This window comes from Lonchura striata, chromosome 4 (assembly GCF_050655825.1).
Source record: "Lonchura striata isolate lonStrDom1 chromosome 4, ASM5065582v1, whole genome shotgun sequence".
Taxonomy (NCBI): domain Eukaryota; kingdom Metazoa; phylum Chordata; class Aves; order Passeriformes; family Estrildidae; genus Lonchura; species Lonchura striata.
The window spans coordinates 57748581-57774983 of NC_140706.1; the positions used below are offsets into that span (position 1 = coordinate 57748581).

At 43.2% G+C, this 26403-nt stretch overlaps 1 protein-coding gene across 26 annotated transcripts in view; it reads right to left on the bottom strand.

Moving 5' to 3' along the window:
- Positions 1 to 205: 205 nt before the first annotated feature.
- Positions 206 to 26403, bottom strand: part of ADGRL3 (adhesion G protein-coupled receptor L3) — a 496522-nt gene continuing 470324 nt past the window's right edge. For 14 of the 26 annotated variants that reach the window (XM_085579169.1, XM_085579177.1, XM_085579174.1 and 11 more), the window contains 3 exons: positions 17529 to 17657; positions 14100 to 14117; positions 9154 to 12060 (listed from right to left, as the gene is read on the bottom strand). In XM_085579169.1, coding sequence (XP_085435295.1) covers positions 11255 to 12060; positions 14100 to 14117; positions 17529 to 17657 — 953 coding nt within the window. In that variant the 3' untranslated portion in view covers positions 9154 to 11254. Of the gene's footprint in view, positions 3496 to 9153; positions 12061 to 14099; positions 14118 to 17528; positions 17658 to 26403 lie in introns of those variants that run through there. The other 12 variants (XM_077782984.2, XM_085579184.1, XM_085579183.1 and 9 more) reach the window with 4 other exon arrangements.

Consider the following 26403-nt stretch of genomic DNA (forward strand, 5'->3'; position numbering starts at 1 on the left):
TCAATGCCTGAAAGATATAACAGATTAATAAGTCCTCATGCGGTACATCTAACTGGGATGCAAACCTACAGCAGATAACTTCACACTGAACATATCCATACAAGTTTGAGTAAGTAATTTTAATAGAAAACTCAAGGGCAGGCCTGTAATGAGCAGGTGTGGATGAGAAAAATCTGGTGCATTATTAATTTCAGACAATGCCGAGTTCTTTTTCATAATGTACATTTTATTAATGCTTTCTGTGATAGCTTTTCATACCGTTCACCACCAGGAGTACAGTAATTACAATGTATTAAGATTCATTCCATGCCTGAGGAGTAAGGAAGTCCAGTTATGATATGGAAAGCAAGTGAAATGTCAATCAGTATTGACACAGGGCTGGATTAAATCAAAACTCTGCCAGGTGGGGTTGGTAACAGCACCTCCCACACACAATTTTCAGTGATTATCTGCCTCCCCCTCCTCAGTGCTCATCTCCACATGTGACCTGTGTGCCATCAATATGGATGCAGTGGATGGGATTCATAATTTTTATCAGGACTTGGGGCTGGTCTGGCACATCTTCACAACTGTCAGTTGTGGGGTGTCAGCCTCTTTTAGGGTTGAAGAGAGAGAGAGAAACTTTGAAGGTTGTTGTAAACACCTCCAAGAACAACTGTTCTAGACATAAAGGCAAGGGTTTAAGGTACGAGATCAAGGGACAGCCTGGGAAGAGGAACTAACAGTGAGTGCTCCAATGAAAAAGAATCCACTACTCAACCCAACTAGGGGAGTCCTGCTTTCCAGCAATCTAACAAAACCAGGGAATATCTTCTTTCCTGTAATTGCTGCCCCTAAATTTTCCCATGCTGCACCTCAAACCTCCCCAGGGTCAGGAAGCCTCGGGTTCAGGATTTAGCATTGCCCTTTGGGGCCCTAGAAACATAAGAAAGGTCCCCTCACATCTGTGAAAAATTGTGAACTTTCAAACATTTTTGAGTTATTTATTTTGCTTAATACACTGGCTAACTTTCAGTACATTTCCAGCACAAAGTCAGGGTGTGTTGCTCATATATTTCACTATTTTTCTCCCTGGAAATAAGTTAACAGCCTTCACTGGGGAGGAAACCACAGCCTCCCCAAGATGATGGTCACCTTGCCTGGGAACACTATACAAGGCTGCAGAAGTGAGAAAAAGAAGAGGTATCCATATGTGGCAGATGAAAGCACAGTGCCTCCTGTGCTGTGGTTTGATAAATTAAAAAGTGTCCTGATAAATATATAAATCACTTGGCACCGGCAGTTGTTTGGTGTTAATGGTAACACACACAGCTGGATGACAAGAGGTATTCAAGTATTCAAGTGGAAAAGACTCCCTGCAGCTCACCTTGGACCACTGCAAACAAATTACCATTCTAGATGCCCACACTCATCAAGAATTTGAGGCAGCTTTCAATTTCTGTTGGTATCCCACTGCCCATTCCTTGCAAAGCTAAAGGGGCTTTGGTCCCAGGGCTGTATTAAATAGTGCAACAGTTGTTTCATGCTATCTGGCTTTTTCATGGGGAAGAGACTTCACCTTATCACTACTTTCCTGTAAAATGCTAAACTGAAGAGAGATTTCTATGTCCAGAGAAAGTTATTTGGGGTAATTTTCAATTAATCTGTTTTCTTCTCATGTATGGGCTTTTTCCTAATTTCAATTTCTAATTTAATTATCTTTTTCTAATTTCCCTGCACTGCATGAATCTGAACAGTTGGACTCAGGGTAAATAAGGCATAAGTAAGCTTTGGGTGGTGAATGATGAAAGGGAAACCCCAAAGCTCCTGTCCAACTTCCAGGAGGTGCCATCCTGCCAGCTCCCAAGCTGGAGTGTGCCTGTTCTGCTGGCGGTGCTTGCAGATGAGCACTGTTGCGCTGCTGCAGGGGACAGCGGATGACAACTCAGTGCAGAGCAGACATTTACCAGCTCTCACTCAGCTAACACCATCCCCCTGCCTGCCAAGCCTCTTCCCCTGGAGAGGTGTGGACACTACTCCGCACTCATGCTACTAAAGCTGGACCTAGCAGTGTTACTTATGACTCCCCATATGTGTTTGGGTGGACAAAGGGCAGTACAACACACAAACCTATTTTCTTTCCTCTCTCATGGACACAGCTACACAGACACAGGGACCTGCACTGGCTGACAGCCCCCTGAACCAGACACAGCCTTGCACACGCATTTGCACAGACAGAGAACTGCACAGACAGGCACTGGCTGACATGAACACAGACCATGTCTAGGCATGCCTCCATTTACCCAGCCGAACAGTTGGCCCAAAGCCATTAATAAGTCTTCAGGGTTTGTTTTTTTTTATTTTTTCCTTTTTTTTTTTCTTTTTAACTAATGCTAAAAGCCTGGAGATCACCACGCTGATGGGGTTTGCATCCCTCTGATGATTTCTGCCCATCCCACCCTCCCCCCTCCCACAACTGCACCAAGCAGTCCAAGTCCTCTGTGGGCTGTAGCTGATTATTTACATCAGCAGAGACCGTGGGACCAATGAGTTCACCCTGTTGACAGGGACTAGGGAGAAATGTCTGCTGAATCCTCTGCTGGACAGGTCCATCCTCCTTCAGGTGTCTCCTGCACCCGCGGTGATGGCAGAGCTTGGCTGTGAGTGCCCATGCCAGCCTCCAGCAGGCAGATCCCATGGGTTCCCATATATCCATCCCCAGCTGAGCTGATTGAGAAACGCTGTCTTCAAGATACTAAGGCTCTTTTTTTTTCTCCAAAAAATATTTCTATTTACACAAGACAATAAAATCTGAGCAGCTTTCCCCCGAGAAGCTTTGGCCAAGTGGAGCTGCTGCTGGACACGTGCTGGTCCGTATTTACAAGCAACCCCTTCACTTGACAGTACTCTGCTGGCACATTCAGATTCTTCTGGTGTAAGGACTACTTCTCTGTCCCTCTGGTCCTTCCCTTGTTGGCTCTTCACACTGACAGGTCTGTATTTACAACAGCAAACTGGATCCGGCAGGTTCTCCTTTATACAGCCCAACTTGAGGGCATGGAGAAAGGCTCAGGATGGTGGATTAAGCACACTAAGCCATTTTTTAAGTGTTATCAAGTTGCAAAGTCAATGTTCGGAGCAGGTGAAATGAATTTCTTATTACAAAAGACAATTTTCACCTGTTCTGCTCATCTTCAAAAAAGAGACGAGCAGCCAAACACCGAGAGCACATCCCAGGGTGCTGCCATGCATGGGGCAGTGGGAATCTCAGCCGGGCTGTTCTCTCCTTGGGGATGCAAGGGTTTGCTGAGGGTTTGGTTGAGGCCAGTTTCTCCGGCCTCTCCTGTAGCACGATCCCAAGTGAGGGACGGGTGAGCTGAGGCACAGAGGAGCTGAGGCGGTTCACTGGCACGGGCTGGCTGGGGCAGGCTCACAGCGTTCTCAGGCACTAGATGACACTGTCCTCCATGGTGACTCGCCTGAAGACTGGTTCCTGCTTTGGCGTCCTTCCACCTTCTGTGAAAAACAAGGGGAGAGCAGGTAAATCCCTGGAGCAGGACCCTGCAACCAATACCAGCTATTTTCAAGATCATTTCCATCCCCAAGCAAAGCAGGGGATGCCTGGACTTGCCTTGAAAAGGAAGGCTTGCGCAGGCAAGGTGAATGTATTTATGGGTGAGCATCCCATTGTGAACCTCCTCCCACCCTTTTTGCTGAATTTGTTGTTACAGTTTTGCCTGGCTTTGGCCCCACATGAGCCACTAGTTTGTTGTACAGCAGCATCGGCAACTGCTGCCCACTGCTCTGCAGAGTAAGAGTGACACTGAGGTTCCTCTTTGCTCCTCTGTGTTTAGCACATCACTGAGCTGCAGCCACCAGTTTGTGTCAACACAACAGGGCTTGTTTGAGCAAATTGCGTTTTCTATTGTGTCCCCCCACCCCTTAATAATAAATATTCAGTATAAATTACTGCAGAGTAAACAGATTTATTTTGCTATCAGACATTATCTGAAGGGCACTTTACATCCTGAGTGCTCTGTTTTACAGCTGCCTTTATAAGCACTGCAACCCAAAGGAGGAAAGTGCCTCCTTTCACAAGCTCATGTTGGGAGGACACAGCCACATACACATTGGGATGACCTCATGCAGGCTTTTTTATAAATAGTATTTCAGGGAGATTTTAAGATAGGCTAATCACATTCAAGAAGAATCAAGAGTTATTCTGGAGACATTTTCCAAGTATAAATAATTTCACTCTGTTTCTCACCCTCCCAAATATATGTTGCTCTCTATGACATCAAAGGCAAAGTGGTGGGGGCAGAACCAACAACTTTTCAGGCATCTCCCAGCTTGGCCCTTTCGGCTGATCTTTTGGGGTTTTTCTGAGGAGGAGGGGCTTTCATCCTTTACTTGTTGCTCATCTATTTTTCTTCTTTTTTTCCTAAGTAGTGGGATGCCTTTTCTCCTTTCATTTCCACTGCTGTGAGCTCAGTGGTCTGCTCTTCACTGCAGTACAAACTCCCAGCAGTGGAAAATTCCTGGGTGCACAGTGCATAAAGAATAAAGAAAATCAAAAATCCCACCTATTTAATATGTAGCACTCTTCCTGGCTGATATCAACAGCAGCTTAAGCAATGAGGCCTTTTATCTCTAAGTTTGAATAAGCAAGTAAGGAAGTGGGTGAGGGGAAGGTGACCAAAGGGCAGAGCTGAGGTGCACAGCAAAGCTTTAGCTTGCCTGAAATATGCCTTCCATCACACATGGTTCTAATTCCCCATGACCTTGCAATTCTCTCCAGATGCCTACAGAAAGCACCTGAGAAACACTTTTTGGCATATTTCAGTCATAAGGCAAAGCCTTGCCAGAAATTACGGCCTTTCTCTTTTAATATCCCCCCACCCAAAGTCCATTTTCCCATACCCCCTTTGCGGCTTTTGTGCAACCAAATCCTCAAAGATGCTTGGGGCACAGTGGTTCTGCTTCCCAAGTGGAATACCCAGACATCCTCCACCCAATTTGCTGACTGCTTGGTTTTTCAACATTCATCCTCCAAAGCTATTTTTCAGTGGATATTATCACAGACTCATGCCCACTGAAAGGTGAAGCCTTTGTGGGACACAAAGGGCCATTGTCTGGAGTGAGGTTTTCTACCACAGGGACCCAAATTTAACTCTGCCTGAAATGCCTTCAAGAAAAGTGGGAGAAGACAGGCTCCCAGATAAAGATAAAACAGTTTTATTATTGGCATAATTTACCTATCAAGCACCCTTCTGCTGGAAATAACCTTTCCAAAGTTGTAACACAGGATGCAGTCCATTGAGATATTTGGTCATCTGTACAAATACTGCCATCACACCAGCTGAGGAGGTTATGCAGCAGCTATGTTTGTGTCTTAGAAGTTGCTGCTTGGGGTTTTAAGCAACACTGCTAAAAAAGCATTTGCTTCCAACACATAATAATTGCTCTGTATACCAATATTTTTTATTTATTGAGGTTTTAGCTTGGGTTTTTACATGTGTACAGTGTATTTAAGGAGTAGAAATATAAGAAAAGAAAATATGTGCAGGGTAAAGAAATGAAAAGACAGAAAATACTTAGGATTTTTTTTTTTTTTTTTTTTTTTTTTTTTTTTGTTCTTGGCATTTTCCTGAAGAAGACTATCACCATCTGTCTGGTATACCGATTACAATAAACAGTAAGCACCTGTAAAAAGCTATTTTGATGTGAAAAAGCAAGATTTTTAAGCTATCCTGGCAAGTCTCGATATTTCAGCTTTAAACAGACTGCCTCTTCTGAACTGGGATGACAAATGATCTGGTGTATGATCCGTGCATCCCCAGGGCTTGCCAAAGCCTTTGGAAGACCAAAAGTGGCCCTAAGCCAGCTACCTGTGCTGAACAAAATGCCCCTCAGTCTGGAAAGGGGAGTGCTGCTGCCTTCCAGGGGCACTGCAGTGCCCTCCCCTGACTGCCCTGCTAATGCCTCTCCCAGGACAGTCACTGAACAACCCATGGCTGCCTTTCCTGGGAGCACTAATCACAGATTATATCTGGCTTCAGCTTTACACTGCAGGATGTCCTCCACACTGTTACCAGAGAGCCTGCAACAACATGACATTTATATAATGTTCATGAGCCCAGACTATTTAAACCCTAAAATATTCATTAAATAAAATTTGCATAGAGTGTAGCTGAATGCAGCAGATAGCCAAAAATAAAGTACATTTCTTTCTAAAGGTAAGGAGGAGATGAGGGTGTGATAGATGACCAAGCTTGTGCTCTTAGGCTTTCCTGAGACAGGTTTTTAATAAGATGAGCTATCATTCTATCTCTGTTGACGAGGCAATTCTTCAGGGTATTACATTCTTCACTACCTGTCTCACTATTGTGAGATCAAGGGCAGTGTGAAAGAGAAGCCAGCTGGTCAGGGAAGGGGGATGCAGGCAATAGGGACACACTGACCCAAAAGGACCCCCAGGAGCTCAGTGCCTCCCCCTATCATCACATTTTTCCCTGGCCTTCTGAGGTATCCAACTGCTTATTATCTGGGGCACGAGAACGATGAAAAAGATTGGTAAACAGCTACAGACATTAAGGAATTAAAAGCAACCAACAGGCAGAAATGAACAGGACCATGGCACTATTGCCTACACAGTGCCACCAAAGCTGTGATGAATAGCCCCATTCCCAGCAACCCTCCAGACTACATGGTTTTTCTTGGTTTTTCTTTTGCCTTGTATTTCTCCTTCACTTTTCAGGGAGATCTTACAGTCTCTTCTGGCTCTTGCAGAAAATGGGTGGGAATTGCTGTAGTCAAGGAGTCCTTAAGCATTAAGCTGATGTGTCAGCTCTTTATGGGGTGGTCTGCAATGGGATTACACAAGAAAAATAACCCAGTCCTGCACAAATCAGCAGTGAGTGAAAAAAAGGGATTCATAACTTGTAAAGAATCCTAAGATGATTTTCAGGAAAATGCAAAGCATGGAGCCTTGCACTTCTCCATCCCACTCTCCCCACCTGCAAGAAAGGCTTTCTGAAGGGGTGACTCAATCAATGGATTAATATTAACAATTCTCACTCCAAACATGCCTGTCAGCTCAAGCTTCCCAAAGGTGGCCTAGTGTTTCAGAAAATGGTCTGTGTATCAGCTGATTTTCTCATCAGATCAAGCACTACCTGTTTGCCTCTATTTTGTCTGTTTTCAGCTGAAAGTGGGATGTTTGCTGCACTTGAATGATAAAGCTTTAATCTTCTCCCTATAAGCCAAATCTAGTTTGGTTTTATTTTTTTTCTTTTGTTAAATGGAGCCTTAGAAAAGATCCCTCGAGTACACGGCTGAATATCCCCTTCAACCCAGCCTACATAGTTATGTGCCCCAAGCATGAGTATGGATTTAACATCATATTCACCACTGCATTTTCATCAAGCTTTTTCTCACACTCTTGCCTTAGAAGTTTTGCAGCTCTCCCTCATACCCCAGGAGCATTGTAGGCACTGAGGACTTAACAGTGAGCTGATTTTCACATGCTGCAGTCTGGATAGAAGACACCGTTGCCAGTCACATAAGAATTGTATATAGTGAACTATTTATCAACAAGCACGAACTTTTACCATGCCCATTATCAACTATCTGACACAAAAAATCTGTTCTCAAGGGGAAGAAAATGCCAAAAATAATCTGTGTCCTGCTCCCCCTCATAAAACATTGCCACTATATTACAGTCTTAAACAATTTTTGGCTTAATAAAATTAATACTATATTTTCCCTCTATTTTGTGATTCAGCTGTTTCTTAAGCCATAAGAAGCACCAACAGCGAATCCTGTGATGTCAGAGCAGCCTTCGGAACTGAAATAATCAGCTTGAAAAGAAACAGCGTTTTTTTAGCCATCAAAGCGCTAACAGGCATGAGTAGGCAGGCAAAGAGAAGGGATGGAGAAGAGGAGAAAAAGTCTGCACATTGATAAACCTGAAATACATAAAAGAGCTAGGGAAAAATGCCCATTTGTAGTAAAAGAAGTTAAAGATTTTCCAGTAGGACAAACCCATCCCATAGCAAATCCACCACTGGTTTGCTCCTGCAGAGTTTCAGAAACACTGGTAAATGCTGTGTTCATCACCTGCCTCCTGCTTTACCATGATGGTATTTGCTAGAGTGTATTTCACCCTCTGCATGAACTCAATTCCACCATACCCCTGAAAAACTATTTTTTGAGTCTAATACAGTAAAACAGTTTTTACTTTCCCCAAAATAAGAAGTACTTCAGTTATTTAAAGCCTCAGCAGCCTCTCTTAGGCTGCTACATGAATTGCTGTGACCACACACGTGTGAATAACCTGCTGTACCTGCAAGAGTGGATCCACCATGCACTATCCACTTCCATCACTATTGGTATGGATAATAAAATGAAAGAGTGAGGCAGCATCAAGAGCAGCAGCATAACTTGGCTGGCTAGTGGATACTCTGCTATGAAGTCAGGTGATTCCCCAATATTCCAATAGGAAATGTTCCCTTGCCAAAATCTAGACCTGGCAAGAGGCACTGCTGTGACTGTGCGTGGTCCCACATGGAGCTTCTTCCCCAAGATGTTTTGGCCAGAGTGGCTGCAGAAAGGACTCAGGTGACTCGAACCAGACTCTTTTGTAGGCCATGGATTCCACCAAATACCACCAGCCCTGGTTCTCTAGCCCAACCAGACCCTGCTGAGAAGCACCAAGCAGCACTGCCCCAGTGCGAGGACAGTCCTGGATGGGGTAAAACTGCTCTACTGATCTGCTGCTGCTGTTTATCTTGTTCAACATGTGCCTCACCACCTGCTCCAAGCCTTTTGGCTTTTATGCAGCACGATAGGACTTGGATAGGTACTGTTTAGATGGAGGTAGCACCAAGCTCCTAAGCTCAGGCCATGGGAGGGCTTTGCAAGAAATTACTGAAAATTCATTACCAGTCATATCCAGAGGTGGTTATTTCCCCCATCAACCTTTCCAGTCAATTTTGTGGCTTTCTGTATTCCTGATTGCTCTCAAGGGATTTGAAGGGGGAGGCTGGAGGAGAGCAGCAAAGTGCCAGTGGGCCATTGGCAGAGGTGGGGCAGGAGGGATGATGTGGCCAAGGATGGTGAGGGCGCTTGGCATATGGCCGGAGCAAGAAAATAAAGAGACAGCAAACAACGACCGAGAAGGCCTAACGGGGACTTGTTTTACTCTTTGACATGCTACCAGCAGTTTTTAATCTCAGAAAACCCAAATTTAAAAAAAGAAAAGAAGAAATTTAAGAAAAGAAAAATATTACAATGATTAAAAGATATGACACATGAAACACTATACCCAAATAATCCGTGTGTCGTCGGCTACTTTATACAGTAGGCATAAAACAGACCTAGAATCACCTGCAACAAATGTCAACCAGTGTTGTTCTTGCCCCTAAACAAGTACCACCAGCCTGATTTTTCTAGTCAGCCACAGCTGCATAACCTTTGTGCTTAAATTTCTCAGCTTGGGCCTCCTTTCTTCGGCATTGCTCACCCATGCTGCAAGGAGTGGAGACTCATACTGAAGACATTAATGGAGAGAGGAACAACAACGACAAAAAAAGAGAGATTAATTTTACAGTACATACATACAGTATCTTCTAAATCGTGATCAGTTGTTTATTGGTTGGCAAACAAGCTTCACTTTTACAACAAATATTAGTAATGAGGTCATTCAACTGCTGAGACCGTACAAAATGGATCATAAATTAAGAAAAAAAAAAAAAAGAGAAAAAGAAGAATTCATACTCCGTGCTGCTAATTTACCTCCAGAAAGCCTATGTTACTTAAAAATCTGGTAAAATAAATAAATTTCCTGTTAGGAAAAATAATAAAAGTAATGAACAGAGGACCTTTTTTTTTTTTAATTAAAAATCACTGCAAAGTACTTTTTAGCTCACTACGCATCAATCTATTTTCTTCTTAACCACTGCAGTACAAGTGCCTAAACCGGGGACCAGACTGAGCCAAGAAGGCCCTTTGCTCCTCCAGGGAAATGGCCGTCTCCTGTAGAACCCCCACTACGACTACAAAACCTCCTCTCAGTCCCTGGACGTGACCCGAGGGCTTGGCTGAGGGGCTGCTGGCCAGGATGCTTCACAGGATTAGCATCACGATCATCGGTTGTGCACTGACAATGAGGAAGTTTGCCCTGCTCTAGTCTGCCAAAAGGTCTGCTGGCAACATGCCAGCTGAAAAAGGTTATACAACGAGGAAATTAAAAGACTGCCCTGGCTGAAAAGAAATTGTGATGGTGTTACTAAAAATGGTCCTTAGAAAGTGATGTTTGAGAGGTGTTTTTTGCCCAGTGAGTTTTTCTACTGGGAGGGGAAGGGGACAGAGGAAGGAGCCGTAAAAGAGGCGAAACAAAAAAAAATAAAAAATAAAATTAAAAAAAAAAAAAAAAAAAAAAAGAAAGAGTTATGAAAAACCTTGCTCCTACTGGTAGACAAACTTACAAGACCAGCACAACAGAAAAAAGTTCTTGTTTTTTTTTCCACTACATTAACAGGGACGCAAGTTCTGGAGGAACAGAAAGCAGACTATATGTGCAATGCTAGTATCTGTACATTACATAGAAATTGTTCGCTTCTCTTTTTCTGCCATTAGTTTTTATCATCCGTTAATACAGCAAAATGTAAAATATGCCTTTAGCACAGGATTCTAGGATTCCCTTCCATCTCATTAAATTTGTTTACGTTTTGTTTGCTCCTGCAGCAAAGGGTGCTGCAGTGAAACCAAGTTGTGAGTGACCATAACCCATGGTGCGATCTGGATTGGTAAGAAAGAGTTTTGCTAGCTTGTTTTACGTGGCACTCCCACCTAGATGCGTCATCGCTACTAGTTTCAAATGCACATTTTTGGCCTTTTATTATTTTTTTTTTCCCTCTTAAATCAGGTCCTTGGTATTAAGAGCAACACAGCATCAAGGATTGTTTAAACAAACACGGCATAACTTGAGAAGGCCACGAAGTGTGCCGTTATCTATCTCTTTCATTAACATAATGAAGTCTGTCTGTCTGAAGGGAGGAAGGATGGGAAGATAAGGGGGGCACAGCAGTTACTGTCCTCTCCGGGCCGGCCTAAAAATTCCAGTAAAAAAAGTCTGAGAATTTCCTTTTGAACAGCATGAAGATTTAGAGGAGTACACACAATATTACCACTGTTTGGATTAACTCAGAATGGTAAACCGAGTGTTACGGAGAGGCTTTTAGCTGTCTCTTTGCTTAACTTTTGCTGAAATCTTCTATAGACTAGTGACCAAGTGAGCAGGTCCTTTTGCATTGCCGTCCGGAGAGGTTCCCTCTTTGTTTGGCGGGACTATAAAACCATCGCTGCTGCCTCGACCTAGCTGGTAGTAAGTGTGTAGCTGATGGACGTGGTTCCTGGAGCCAAGATTGGGCATGCTTTTGTAGTAAACATCGTCGGCATCGCTACTGCCACTTTTCGCTGGTGGAGGATCGGTCTGGGTGCTGGCGGTGACGCTTTCCGTCATGGGCATGCCAGCCAGTGCGGGCATACTGGTGTAGAGAGAATCCCTGTTGGGCGACTGCAGGTCGTCCGTGTGCTCGTTGGTCAGCAAAGGGAAAAAGCTCTCGCTGTTGTCTTGTGGGATGCGACGCCGACTGTAGAGGTGGGGCTGGTGGTTGTCTGCCGAGTACACCCGGGGAGGCAGCAGTGGGGCGTCTGACTCCTCGTGGATGAGCTCCAGGCCCAGGCTCTCCTCATGGGTGAAGGAGGTGGCGTCATCCAGCACGATGGCATCGTCCTCGCTCCCGCTGCCCACACTGTTGACGAGTTTGTTCATCAAGTTGCGGCTCTGCTCGCTGGAGCGCTCATGGTTGTTCAGGTAGGAAGGGATGTAGTTGGAGGTGAGTTCCTTCAGGATCTTTTTCTCGAGGGCGTTCTCCGTGTGGTTGTACCCACGGTCAAGGATTTGCACGCAGTTGCTGAGGTACTCGCCGCTGGCGATGCTGTAGCTGTTGCCGTGATTACCATTCAGTGGTAGAGTATCCGTGACACTTGTATCCCTGGCATTGTTCAGAAGCCCCTCTGAAAAACATTACACAAGAGAGGGTGACTTGTACAAACAGGACACTCATGCAGGATGTGCACACTCAAACCCCCTTCCTAGGCTGCCGCAGCTGCTGGGATTGGGCAGCAAGGAGAGCGTTGTGGCCAAAATGGAAGGGCGTAGCTCCATCTAACCAGCTGGTGGTCAAGGGCTTCCCACCAAAAAAAATGGAAAGCACTGTCAAGTGTGTGACTTGATGTGGCAACATCCAGCTGAAAGGATAACCTCTCCTGGCCAGCATTCTCCTACAGCTCTTGCGCTCTATGTATTCCTGGGGGAGCTGAAAAAATTCATAACCCTGGGCTGGTCCCAACTGCCCTGGCCCTAGGAACTTTGGAGGAAGGGAGGCAATTCCTCCCAGCTGAGGGAAAAGTATTTGCAGCCAAGGCTAATCACTACCAAAACTTTGTTTGGGAATGTATCCTTCCTAGAGGAAAAAAAGTCTGCTCTCCCCTTTTGCCGGGCAGGCTGTCAGGATAGAGACATAAGGACTGAATGGCAGGATTCAGGGAGTAGCTAGGGGGAGGCACAAAGTGCTTCCTGGCCCAGGATTTTCTGTAACAAAGCTAAATGCCCTACTTCCTCTGGCTTAAGGGCACAACCAAAATTATTTACTCCACGTTGGCCAGGTGGGGATTGTCTAATACAATTTATGTTGGAGAGGTCTTGTGAAGCCTTTAAAAATAGCTCCTATTCCACTTGTAAAATTAAAGCAGTGGGTTCAGCAGAGGTTACAGCAAGTACCATCACTGCCATGGTATGGTGGGCTCATGGGAACATGAGAGGAGTAGCAGGGTCTCAGGGTGTCCCCACTCTAACTGCCTATTGTATCTCCATAGGTGTCTCAACACTGACAACGTGGGGCTGGAGCTCAGCTCATTCTGAAAGGACTATGGGAGATGGCAGGGAAGTGCTTTGAGAGCAATGCCAGCATGGTGGGCACAGGAGAACAAAATCAGGCCCAGCAGTTAAGCCATCATGCTTTCTCTTCTGGATCACTGGTCTCCAGGCATGGGGATGCATGAAATAACTTATCAACCTCTCAGCTAAGGGCTTCAGACATTGCCAAAAACCGGCAAGCAATTCCCAGCAAGGCACAGTGGATCAGAGAAGCCATTAAACTGACAATTTCAGATGAACAGTTGCTCATACCATGCTTAGTACATGGCATGTGTACCTTCTGAAAATACAGGATTCAGTCTATATCTGCGATGGAGTAGTTGCTGTATGTCAAGGGCTGGAAAGCGCTACTGAAGGCTTCTTCTTGCTTTTGAATGAAATGCCCCAAATGTGTCGGTCACCTTTTGGGTTTCTGAAGCTTAGAGGGCGCTGCTGTATCCTGAGTTCCCCAGCAAATGAGGGAGCTATGCCAAAAAATCAACTAGCCATCACAGACATAGAGCAAAGCCGTTGATTTTCACGGTGAAAGCTCTCCAACCGAGTCACGATGCTTGGGGAGAAATGAAAAGTGAGCATTTTTGGGAGAGGGCTGTATGTAATGGGTGACAGGTACAACAGCATCTGTTTGATGGTTACGCTGAGTAACGTATGCATTGAGGCACTGAGCACTGCGCTCCAGCTGCCAATGCATAGATCTGAGGTTTGGTGCAGAAATAAAATGGGAGGCATTGCAGGTGAGAACAGAGTGGGGGCTGCACTGAAGCACACCGTATAAAAATGCCATGACCTCGCAAATGAAAACATGAAGTTGGAAAAAAAAAAAAGCATACACAACTAAATGAGAAACTATGCTGGGTAAACAATACCACAAAAATGAGAAATAAACAAAGGAAGCATCACCTAATCTCATCTATATATATATATGTACACATACATATATATATACATACATACATACACACGCATACACATATATATACATGTCTATTCATAGTCTTCTGATTTCAAAACTGTGAGATTAATTTCCTTTATTAACTACATCATCTATATGTGATGCAATAAAAGTGAACTAAAAAAAATTACATTTGATATGCAATGTTTAGCTTTACTCCCATACTTGTCTCTCTGTAGGGCTCTAAACGACAGCATGAAGAAAAGGAAAGAAAAAACAACAAGTAAGCTTACAGCGACAGTAGGAGAAACATGAGTAAAAAGCAAATTGATGATATGCAGAAAAGAGAGTTAACGGAAATAATTTCCACTGCCCAGAATACATGAATTTGTTACAAGGTTTATTTCAGGTTAAAAATATTGACATTTTAGACAGAAAAAAATATTTTATGCACAATAGTCAATAGTCTACATTTTTATTTAAAAAAATATCACATTTAAACTGTTTTCCAATGCCATTATAAAATGTTCAGCGTGCAACACAAATGAAGAAATAATGCCAGGAAATTTAAGAAAAGTCTAAAGCTGGTAACGGTCATGCTTGAAAAGACAGGCACTGTCATTGTCACTTCCAAAGTCTCAATATGAATGGCTTTACTTACTGTTAGGTATAATAACCCCTGGTAGCTGAAACTGAAATCTGTTTCCTTGCTAAAAATGTTTTGCCATCCATCTTTTGCAACAGTGCTTTGTAAGAGTATGACTTTGCTCATCATGGGGCTGCTGGCATTTTACAAACTTTGGTAAGCCTGATTTTTACTTTAACCAAACATATGGCGAACTACACGGACTTGGCAAAAAAAGAAACAAACAAAAAAAAAGAGGAATAGTAGTTTGAATAATGGCATTGCTAAATGAAACTATTTAAGAAAGGCTTAAAACAGGAGAAGTTAGAGAATAAGATGAATAGGCAGTGATAACACTCAGCTTCCCACTTTTCAGTGGTCTGTGGCATGTTGGATTTTAAGTAGAGTTTGTTAATGGTCATTAATGCTTGTGAACACCTTCTCTCAAAAATAGTTCTGACAAAAGGTGTTGGGATGTTTTCCTGCTTTGGAGAGACTTGAGCCAGTGTATGTCCCTCAGTTTCCAATGACAGTGAGCATTCGGCCCCTTACCTACCATCTCCTCCTTCCTCTACACTTTATGTCCTGCCAAGGAATCACTTATGCCACTGGAACATGGCATTTTGGCATTTTAGGGTCTGATTCCCCACCTCTTTCCATGGGTAATTTCTAGGATTTCCTGCCCCTGGCAATTGTCTGCCACAGGTATGGCAGCTTTGGCTTAAGCAGAGACTATATTTTAGAAGATGTAACTGAGGAGGAGAAAAGAAACAAATGGACCAGATCAGTTCCTTGTTCCTTAGAGTGTCCTGTCCCATCCATGGCCAGCACTGGAAGTAGTACATGAACATGCAAAAAAAAAGTCACAGCCTTAGTGATGTGGAATGAGTTAGTTGGATGGTGTTAGCTAACAAAGCCTCACTGCATGCCAACCACAGCCAAGCTACACCCAGAGATGATGACAGCATCTACTTTTACAATGCACTCTCCTGGCTTTAGCACTCCTGCTGATGCAGCATCCCCAAAGGGTCACCAAGACCACTAGGCCTGGTTGGTTTTGCTACCCTTCATTTCTGTCATGGTATCGCCTTATGTTTACAGTTTATAATGCTCCAGGGACCTAACCAGTTTGAAAACTAATAGCTATACCAGTTCTGTGGTCATTAACTAATTTGCAGCCTCCTGAAAAGAACGGGTTGTGTTCTGCACCCTCTGAAGTCAATGGCAAAGCTCCAGGAGCTTAAGTGGGAGCAGGTTTGTCCCATTCTCTTTCTTCATTTCCCACGGATGAAGCCTAGATATGTTTCTTTGTTACTTATCTGTGTTGAACAGAATAGCACTTGCAAAAGAATTATACTATTTTTGTGGAATAATATTCTGTTAGCTCAGGTAACTGTATTAGATTCTAGTATTAAAAATTTGAAGAACACAGAATTATAAAATACATGTAACACACATTTCTGCCCATATCACCTGGGTTCAGTTGAAGCACCCAGACCTGAACATCAGGACTCCCCTTAAGACAAATGCTGACCCAGCATTACCTGTTGCCATTTGATTTAAAAGAATCCCATACCTCAAGGTTATCATGCAAGAAACTAGTCAGAACATCAAAGCTCATTTCAACATTTGCAGTACACTGAAATTCCTAATATTCAGAGCATTCCATGTTTAACAGTAGCCCTTTTTAAAAAAAACATTCTTGGAAACAAATCTATTGCGCAAAGTTAGCATAGTTTAGGAAATTAATAAACAGCAAAATGTCAAACATGTGTGCTTTCCTTGTGCTTTGAATGCAAATACCCTACTGATACAGTTCAACATCTATTGCTCTCATAAACAACATGCTGCCATAGAGTACAAAGGGGGCTTTCCTGCTTGCATTATAACCATCATTATTTTCCCTCTCTTGGATATCCTTTACTGGGAAGTGATGCCTTCATTGAGAGTGGAGAGCAGACAGAGTGCTGGCACACTTGCACTGGAATGCAGTGCTACTCTGCAGTGACTCAGCCACCTTACAGGTAAGACCAAGAAAAAAAAAATCCCATGGAAAGGGCAGAGTAGGATAGAGCCACCAAGAGACAGGAGCTGTCAGACCTCCACATTCCCCATCTCCTCCTCAGGCCTACTTAAACACATCTGCCTCTTCCTCACAGAAGTACCAGGGCATCAGCTTACAAACATCGTCCCTTTCTCACAGAAGCCAGAGCAGAGACAAACATGTAGGTGATAAGAGTGTGATTTCCATAGCAGAAACCTCCATTAGGTACAACTAACTCTGCCTGTCTCCTTCCTTTGCCAAAAGGAGGATATCAAAAATTATCTAGATTCACTAGACCTTTTTTTGATTATTCTTCCCCCTAGTAACACAGATAAAATGTATAAATGCAAACGGCAAAACATTTCTTATCTCAGCTCTGCTCTTTGGAGCTGGCCTACACTTCTTGTTTCAACTGTCATTTTTCTTAGAGATCAAGGGCAGTTTTGTTTTATTTTGCATTTTACTCCCTGTGCAAACCTGTACACTGCTGGCCACATTTCTCTAGGCCATTTCAAATGAGAACAGCTTTGGTGGCAAAGGCCAGTTTAGCTTCACTTACCTTCAGTGGTGTTCCTGTTTCTGAAATGAATGGTTTAACAAGGAAATGCGCTGACAACAAAGAGAGGAATGGACGTGTCTGACAAAACACACACACACATACAAGTTCAAAACAATACAAAAGCAAGGAGATTAGAAAAAAAAAAATCAAAATCAAAACGCTATGAATGCTTTGAGTAAAACTGACAAAAGAGTCTTTCAAAGTGAATTGTATTGCTCATGGAAAAATAGCATCTGGAAGATGGAAAGATGCATTGAAATGAAAAGGAGAGGATCTTTTTTTTTGTACCCAGTTCCAAAAAAAAAAAAGTGCGTGTGCGTGGGGAGAAAAAAAGTAAAAGGAAGAAAAAAAAAAAAGAAATGGGCCAAAATAAGCCATAGAAAATGGAATTCTCACTAGAAAAATTAGAGAGAAACTCCAGCACACCTTGTGTGTTGTACATGCTGACAGAAGGGTTGTTATAGACCGCCGATTCCCCGAGCAATGTATTATAAGGGTTGTTAGTGCCATGAGGACGAAGCAGAGCATTGGTTATAAGATGATTAGCCATGGCTCCTGGAGCAGCCCGATAGAAAGACAGAGAAAAAAAACAACAAAAAAGGTCAATCAGGCAAATGTGGTATTAAAAAAAAGGGAAAAAGAACATTCAGAATGACAACAGTTGAAATAGTCCTGATTACAAGCAGCCAGCTAATTAGACTCGGAAAACTGTATGCCACTAAAGCAGAACAGATGTTACTGACGATGCACAAATCCAAACCAACGCAAAAGAAAATGTATCAGAAAGCAGATAAGCTACATTTATGGTGGTTTCCCAGTTGCTCGGAGTGTAAGCAAGGCTGCGCCCACATGCTTGCTACAAAGAAAGAAAGGAAGATGGCAGCCTACACAATGTGGGGGAAAAAAACTCTCAGGAAAGTGCCAAATGAATAAAAAAAATATATATATAATGACTAACACACAACAGCACATTCAACTCCCACTATGTGCTAGGATCTCTTTTACCAGTCCTTCCCATCACATCTAAATCAAAAAAGCAGAATTAAAGAGAAAGGATGGAGAATGCAGCCTCTCCAAAGGCTCTCAGTATTTCTCAGACAGCAACTGTTTCTCATGTCTAGGAGGCCAAGTTTCACTTCAGCTGCTTCTCTGGTATCACCATCAAGAACATCCACAACCACCTGAATCCATTCTAGAATGTGAATACACTACAGCTCTGACAGGCATTTCTATCAGGAATGAGAGTGGTCACAAAGTGCATGTCTTGAAGCTCTCTGTGTGTCCCACAAACACCTTGTTTCACCATTCCAGCACCTCTTTGCTGCTGTTTCCAAGCACTCAGCCAACAGTTGTCCTTTGCTCTTTGGTTTATCCCTTGGAGATGCAGCCTCTGGACCTGTGCTTTTTGGGATCATTATGGCTTGGCAGGTGACTGCCAAGACCTACTTGAATTCATATTGCAGCCATCAACCCAGGAAGCAAAGTCTCTCCCTACCTTTCAGCTGACCTACAGGATGAAAAACCTTAAGCCCTTGCTCTGAACCTTTTCTAATCTCCAGAGACATGGCCGAATGAAATAAACTTGCCCTTCAGGGCCATTTCCATTGTGTTCTAGAGCAGGAAGGATAACCATGGTTTTTAACCTCCAGGACTAAACTGTAAAGACAAAACCTTTCCACCAGAAAAGTAAGTCATTGGTAGGGCAACTAGAGCTAGTTAGGACAGGACTGTCAGAGGCTGTCACCAACATCCGACAGTCCCAAAGAAGTAACTGAAAACCCAATCCTCAAAACAAGTAGCCCTTTCAGGAATGTTTTTACCAGTGTCTGAGGCATGGAGACCCCATTTGCCTCTTTTAGGTGTGAAGGTGGCCCTGTGCCGAGGTGAAGGCTGTTTTTGCGGGGCATGTAGGGCACTGGGTACAATCTCTTTGGATGGAGGTGCTGAGGACATATAAATCCTGAGGGCCTCTGGCTAGTAGAAATCCCCTTAGCTGGGAGTTCTCTGAAAGCTCACACCTACTGATTATCTACAGAAAGGCAAAAACTGACCAAATCTCAGGTAAGGTGGAGGCTGCCTCCTGCTGTGCTTGTATGCAGGCCTGGGATGACATTTCCCCATGTTTTTGCAGGTAGAGGAGGGAGCAGACAGTTTCTTGCCTTTCCCCCATCATCCCCCAGCACTTCCCAGCCCCAGGCATATGGCATTAGCAGATCACTTCATCAGTCTTTTGAGCACAGGACAAAGTAGAAGGCAGTGTTGTATGGGGGCTGCATGCCAGGGAGGCTCCTCGACACATGCAGCTGGAAAAGAAAGACTTGTTTTCTCTCACCTGATATTTTTGTCTATGCTGATGGAAAGCAAGATGAGCTGCTGTGTTTGAAAATAAGGAAACAAAGCTGTCTCCTGTAAGAAAACATTATATGAACGCTTAACTAAGTAACCTTGAATGTAACTAATAGGTAAATGAGTAAATTCTTTCTTTTTGGTAATGTGTTTTCTCTCAATCTCACATACATCTGGGATGAAGGACTGTAGGAATCATTTCTCTGCTTACGCTAGTTTTATACCAGTGAGCACTAAGGCCATTAAAATTGTTTCTGCTTTCATCCCACTTTTAATCAAGCCAGGCCGTAAAAGATTCAAAAAGGGGCTCACTTTTATACAAGTAATGAGAAAGTCCAGAGTTAATGCCAGCCATAAACTCAGAAATGATATAATACTCCCATCTGAGATTTAACCCAATCTCCAACTCAGTTCCTATGAGAATTTATATTAAAAATACACCTATGGTTGGGCTTTTGAGCACTTTAGCTTGAGGTTTCTTTAAATGCTAGAAGAGCATCTCACTCAATATATCCACGGCCTGATCTTGTATAGTGAAACCCAGCAGGCAGGAACAAGTTGATCCCACCATGGCTGGGCAGGAGAAGCTGTTTTGCATGAGGGATGCTCTCAGACTGTGACAAGAAAGAAGGGATCAACCTGTGTAAACACTTAAATGTAGGTTTTGCTTGCCTTCATTTGCCAGCATGGTGGGCTCTGCAATGAGCTGAATTCACAGAAATATGGCTCTTTCAGCAAACTTTTAATACAAATCCATGATTCTGACTACAATCTTGGCAAAAAAAGTTGAAAATATAGAATAAGTAAGTCATTTTTGCTCTCAGGTGTGTAAAAGATAGGACCTGGTACTACAGCCACCCACTCCTGTATGCAGCATCTCATCAAAAATATTCTATCTTCTGCTTTCGTCTCCCTTGATTTCATTAAGATTTTATAATTTACTGTTCAAAATGCCAATTTCAATGGCAGTGCTGAGTAAGCCTCGTGGTGCAAACCCAAAACAAACCCTCTGCTAACACGTTCAGATATCTTTCAATACTTTCAAAGACCAAATTGGCCCTAAGCACTCTGCAGCTTAGGTTCCCATCATGGTGAACTGGTAAAATTCTTACTCTGTGCATAACACAATAAATGTAACTATGGCATCTTAAATACAAAATTACACATACCCTGTATTCATAAATCTGGGCTCTTGTTTCTTATTACCTGCTCTTGAGTTGCAAAATTTGCAGCCTGAAAGGGTGCTGAGAGAGGATTGCATCCAGGGTCCAAAAAGCCCACAGTTAAAGCTTTTGATAAAACAGTAATACACCAAAAAAAACCCAAAAAGAAAAAGAAAAAAAAAACCACAAAAAAAACCCCCAAAAAAAAAACCAAACAAAAAAAACCCCAAACCCCTCATTATTTTGTTTCTTTTTCCCAGGAGAAAGAAAGAAAAATGTAATACCAGACATACATTTAAGTATCACCCTGGCTTTTTCATACCACTTTATCATTGCCATAGCAACCAGCGGGACTATTAGGAAGAGCGGATTAGTTCTGCAGATGAGGCAGGAGCAGAAGGAGCAGGTAGACTATGGAACTATGGCCTCATTTGCATGAAAATGGCCTTGGTATTAGAAAGCCAACAAAACTCCAATAAAGTAAGCACAGGATCATAGCAGCATGCTCACCCAAAACACCATGGGGGACAGCAAAGATGGTTATTCTGCAATCCTGTGTGTGGGTCTGCATCACTGGGGCTGCAATTACAAAGGTCAGAGCTTGTCCAGGGGCCAAAAAACCAGAAAGATCAGGGCTGCAAGTGCCTGTTGACCACCTGCAATCTCCTCCCTATCAGAGCACTCTTGGGATGGGACCCCTGACAGCTGTCAGGCCCGGTGTTGGCGACGTGCCTAGTATCTTCAGCAGGCAGCAGTTATCTTCACTTTTATTTATTCACTTACTGCTGGAACCTTGGCTCTCAGCATCTGTGGTGCAACAAAGACCTCTACAAGCAAACCCCACAGCTCTATGTCATTCTTGCTTTCCTACATTCCAGCAGCAGCATCTCCTATACAAATCCCTCCTTTGCCATCTGCTGAACCAGCTAAGGCCAGGACACAGCCACCACTCTTTATTTAGTATGGGGAACTGCCTTCTATCCAGCTGTGCTGAATCACCTTCAGTTATGCTAGTCAAAGGCATCCTACTGAAAGCAAATGCATTCTGTTTCCAAACCCCTATCATGCTGTGTACATGTGGGAGCGTGAATTCAGGGTTGGAAAAAAGATGGGTTCAAACCCACAGGTTCACCTTTTGTAAAAAGCATGATGATATACCACAACCAGCAAACATTTAACAGCAGAACTCACACCTCTACAAAAATATTCCCTGCAACCACACTGGTACAACTACAGTCCCAAGTCTTCTTGTTTGCACTGGTAGTCAACCAAAGTTCAGAGCAAAACACAGCGACCAGGTGAGCTCTAATATCCAAAATTACATTCAAATTTGGGTTTCTGGAAAGGCCAGTGCTCAGTTCAAGGCTTGCTGATGCTAGATTTCTTCAAGTGAAGGATTTGCAGGCTGTGATCACAAGTAGAAAGAAATAATGGTCTTTCAGAAGGCGAGTATTTGCTGAGTAACACACACATGCTTCTGCCCCTCTCACAGCATCAGTGATCCTCATGGTTCAAGCACCACAGATCCAGCCGTACTGGATTTAAAAGGCCAGGAGAAGACATGGCCTGTGCTCGGGGTGCAGGGGGAGATCTGGAGGGTTGCACTTGTGACTTGCAGACTAAGAACAACTGTTAGGAAAACCAACCAGGACAAAGAAGATGAAAATCCCACAGTTTTTAACATCACTGTAACCAGACACCAAGGATTCAGATAGCTACACTTAGCTGCTATCCGTGGCTACAAAAGCAGGTATTATTTTAATGATAGTATGCAACCAAATAGAACCTTTTTCTTTCCTTTCTAAGGTACAAATTGATGTCTTTGATGCAGGATAACATTGAATGTAGAGATAATTTTTTGGAAGAGATTTGTGTAATGACTGTATGGGAAAACTGCACCTTGTTAAACACAAGTGTGGTTTATTCACTCACTGAAAGCAAAGGATGAAAATTATGATGACAGGCACATGTTGCCAGACTCTAGACTGCATCACTCAGGAACAAAATTCAAAAAATTTCTTGTGGGCAGCTGGCTGACAAAGCCACACAGGTTACCTTGAATCATCTGCATGGTCTATCCAGCTGGAAGGGAAATGTATTCAACTGCTCCTCCAGATTTTCTGAATAATACTATTACTCACCATGGTTCTGCCTGGCTGAAAGGGTTTGAGAAGCACTGCTTTAACTGGGACCATCTGTCTGCACAGGCAACACCACCATCATGTATCTTCCTTGACTTCTAGTAGTCTTCTAAATTGCGTAACAAAATATTTTTCGTAAGTGCTTTTTAGCAGGGGATTGGAGAGATTCCCCCACTGCTGAGAAGATGTGACAGAAGAGAAATTTTGCTGAGAAAGGAGAATGGACCAGCTTAAAAATTTAATTAGATGAACTATTCAGTGCTTAAAAAATGTCCATACAAAATTAGTATTTACGAAATGAAATGTTTTCACTTTTTGTTCCAGAAGACTGGCTGGTATAAAAGCTGACTTTGACTTTTCATATTATTTCAACTTTTTATTAGCGTAGAAACAGAAATAGTTTAGAAAAAGCACATCTGAGTCATATCAAAATGTTTCATTGCCTCTGACCCAGCAATTCCAAAATGTAGATTTTCTTGGGCTTTTTTTTTTGTTTGTTTGTTTCAGAAGGAAATATATGTACTGCTGTGTTTTCAATCAATCTCAATCCTGTTTCCTCCCTGTTTTGCCAGCAACGTGGCTCCCTTTCGACAAGGTAAGAGCACAGGGCCGTACTCCTGCCTTCTCTGACTCCTGGAACACCCAACTTGTGGTTCACATCCACCATGAACCAGGTCCCTCAGCTTCTTGCACATCATGTCCTTGACTTCAGAGTGCCTTGTAGGGACAAGTGACAGCAGGGAAGAACATGGACCACTCTCTGAAAGTAGAACAGTTCCTGAGCTATCAGGGGACAGGGTTTAGCTTGGACACAAATGATGTAGTAAGAGCTCAATCCATTAAAACAACCCCATAACACACGCTGCCTTGCCCAAAGTGTAGTGAATAGCTCAGACTAGAATGTCACTGGAATGGCCTCTCTTCAGTGATTTCAGTTTGTAAATTCTGGCTGGTTTTATACTTCACTCAGTATTAACTTATTCCATTTTGCTCCCAGGGAAACAAAAGTGAGTTTGTAGGAGTCAAAGCTCTAGTTTTCTTTGAGACTTTTCTTGCCAGCATTCCACTGTGTCCTTTTCTACAGGTAGAATTTTCAAGTATTTAATGAATCCTGGTCTTCCATGCATTTAAAATTTGTTCTAACAATAAATGGAATTATGTCAAACAAAATCACACATATTTGCTGGAGGACAACAGGTGTTTTCAGTATTTTTCCAAGTTCCTTCCAACAAATGCTCTGCCATTTAGATTTATCAAGCTCTGTTCTTATAATAGCCAACAGGATTCAGTTAATAAACTTCAATAAACTTCGCTATTAAATTTCTCTCAAATAGGTTTGTTGTCACTTGCAGCATCTAATCTATTCATTGTGAAGCTATTAAGCCTGACTGCAGTGAAATGGAGTTTCAGCAAATGAGGTTGTTAAGCTCTAGGCCATCTTCTGCCACATGAAACATCCTGTGCTTTTATGCAGAGACAGGGGAGTGAAAGTATTTCTTTGCCCATTTTTTGAAAGCATTTCTTTGCCCCTTCCTTTCTTTGGCAATAATTTCAGATGACAAACCTCTGCAGGATTATAATCTGCAGGCCATGTTCAAAACACACAGCTAGTCCACATCGATTTTTAAGTATTTGCTCACTTGTTAATTACTTTTTCACTGTCTGGAGGAAAAACATTGTCCCAGAATGGGACATTTCTTTATACCACCACTACCCCTTATAAGGGGTTACACGACATTGTATCTCAACTATATAAACAAGCATTATCCACAATTGGTCCTGTTTATGATTATTTCTCACTACCCCTGAGGCCTTACCCAAGATGTGCAGAGAGCCCTGCCTGTGGTGAAAACTGGCCCATGCTTCCAGGAATCTATAAAAGCAGCTATGCTTTCTTCCTTCCTCCTTCACAGTCACCATATTAAGCCTGCTCTGCAGCAATAATCTGCCAGATCTAATACTCCCCAAAGCCTGCTCTGATTTCAGAAATTGCCTTGCCCTTACTTTTCCTCTTAAAAGCTGATCCACCTAATGACTGAACTTCTAATTATATGGCTGTCAATCCTAAAATCAAAGCCAGTTCATAATATCTCCCAAAGGAAGAATGTCATGTCACTCACTGAAATCACTGCAACAAATCTCAGCTAACTCAGTCCCAGGCAACCAGAGAGGCAAAATAAACCAGGAGAATATCAACAATGGGATTAATTTTGCACATAGGCAGAAATAAGAGTTAAACTCTCTGAGTTTTGATCCTTGATGCAGAAAATAATAATTTTTCTAGCATAAAATGTACAGCTGATTGAGAAGGGGGGGGGGGGGGGGGCGGGGGAAGATCCACCAGAAGCAATTTGCTAGTCCAAAAGGCTGATGACTTTCCCTTACAAAGAGAAAATATTCCTCTGCTGTCACCTACCTGGAACTTCTCTTTACTTTACATGTGATTATCAGGATGGGTCATTTTGAGGCTAGTTGCTGACATTTAGCCAAATCAACAGTTGCTTAACAGGGTTGCAGAGATTCTTTGGCTTACAAACAGCAATCCCTTGTGACAGAATTGGTGCAATGGGATGTGGATTACTCCATCCAAATACACCCTCCATCTGGGCAATGGGTCCCAGGAAGAGGTATCCATGGGGCCAGGGGAGGGTAAGCGTGTGTGTAGGAGTTACAGAGGGAACAGAAGAAGCAGAAGGGCAGGAGGGATGAAACCAGAGTTTCATTAGGAAAATGCAAGTGGTGAGGAGATGCGGAGGTAAAGGAACAGCCTCCTGCAGTGGGTAAAATGGAAGTTTTGAAGTCCTGGTATAAATGAACTATGCTATTTCTTTTGCAGGCTGTCCCTGGAGTTGTGAGCACTACTACAAGCACCCAGGGTGCTGGGACAGTGAGTACCCTTGAACATCAATCTGCCCAGTGAAGAGTAGGAGATGCAGCATTTGAGCAACTGTGGATGGATGAGATGCTGCAAAACAGGCCACAGGCTGCATTTGGATTAGCAGAGAAGTGCTGTCAGGGATTCTACCCTGCTTCTTACCCCTTGATTTTCACTAAACAACCAGCACCTCCAAAAATCCCCTTCTCAAGTAGCAGCCTTGACTTAAAAAAAATAGAAATTGAACATCTAATAATATTCCAGAGAGGAAAGAGACTGGCACTACTGCTGCTGTTTGTGGCTAAACCAGAGATCTCCAGGCTCCAGGACCGATGGACCCCTTGAAACACAGAATAAATTTCCCAGGACTAAGGGATTAGCAATGTGAAGGACGATGCTCAAGAGCAGGGACTGCTGTATCCCTCAGGTTCATGCAGCAGGTTGCCCCTGCCAACTCAGCAATGGTCAGCATAGACACCATTAGGCACTGACACCTCTCAGCACTGCACAAAGGGATAGCTTGGGGGGAGAGTGCCATGTTTTAGATTTGAAGCAATAACAATGAAGGAGTGAGATTTGCATGTTGACAGACGATGGTCTCTGAATGGTCACCGAGGCTGCTGTCCCTGCCAAGGGCCATCCCAGATTCAGCTTTGATAATTCCTCTGCATTTACATCCATCAACCCCTAAGCATGACTGAAAACAGAGCTGAAAGCTTTTAAAGCATCTCCAGGGGGTGTTCAGTTTTAAACAGACGCGGCTCTTGCTCCGCACC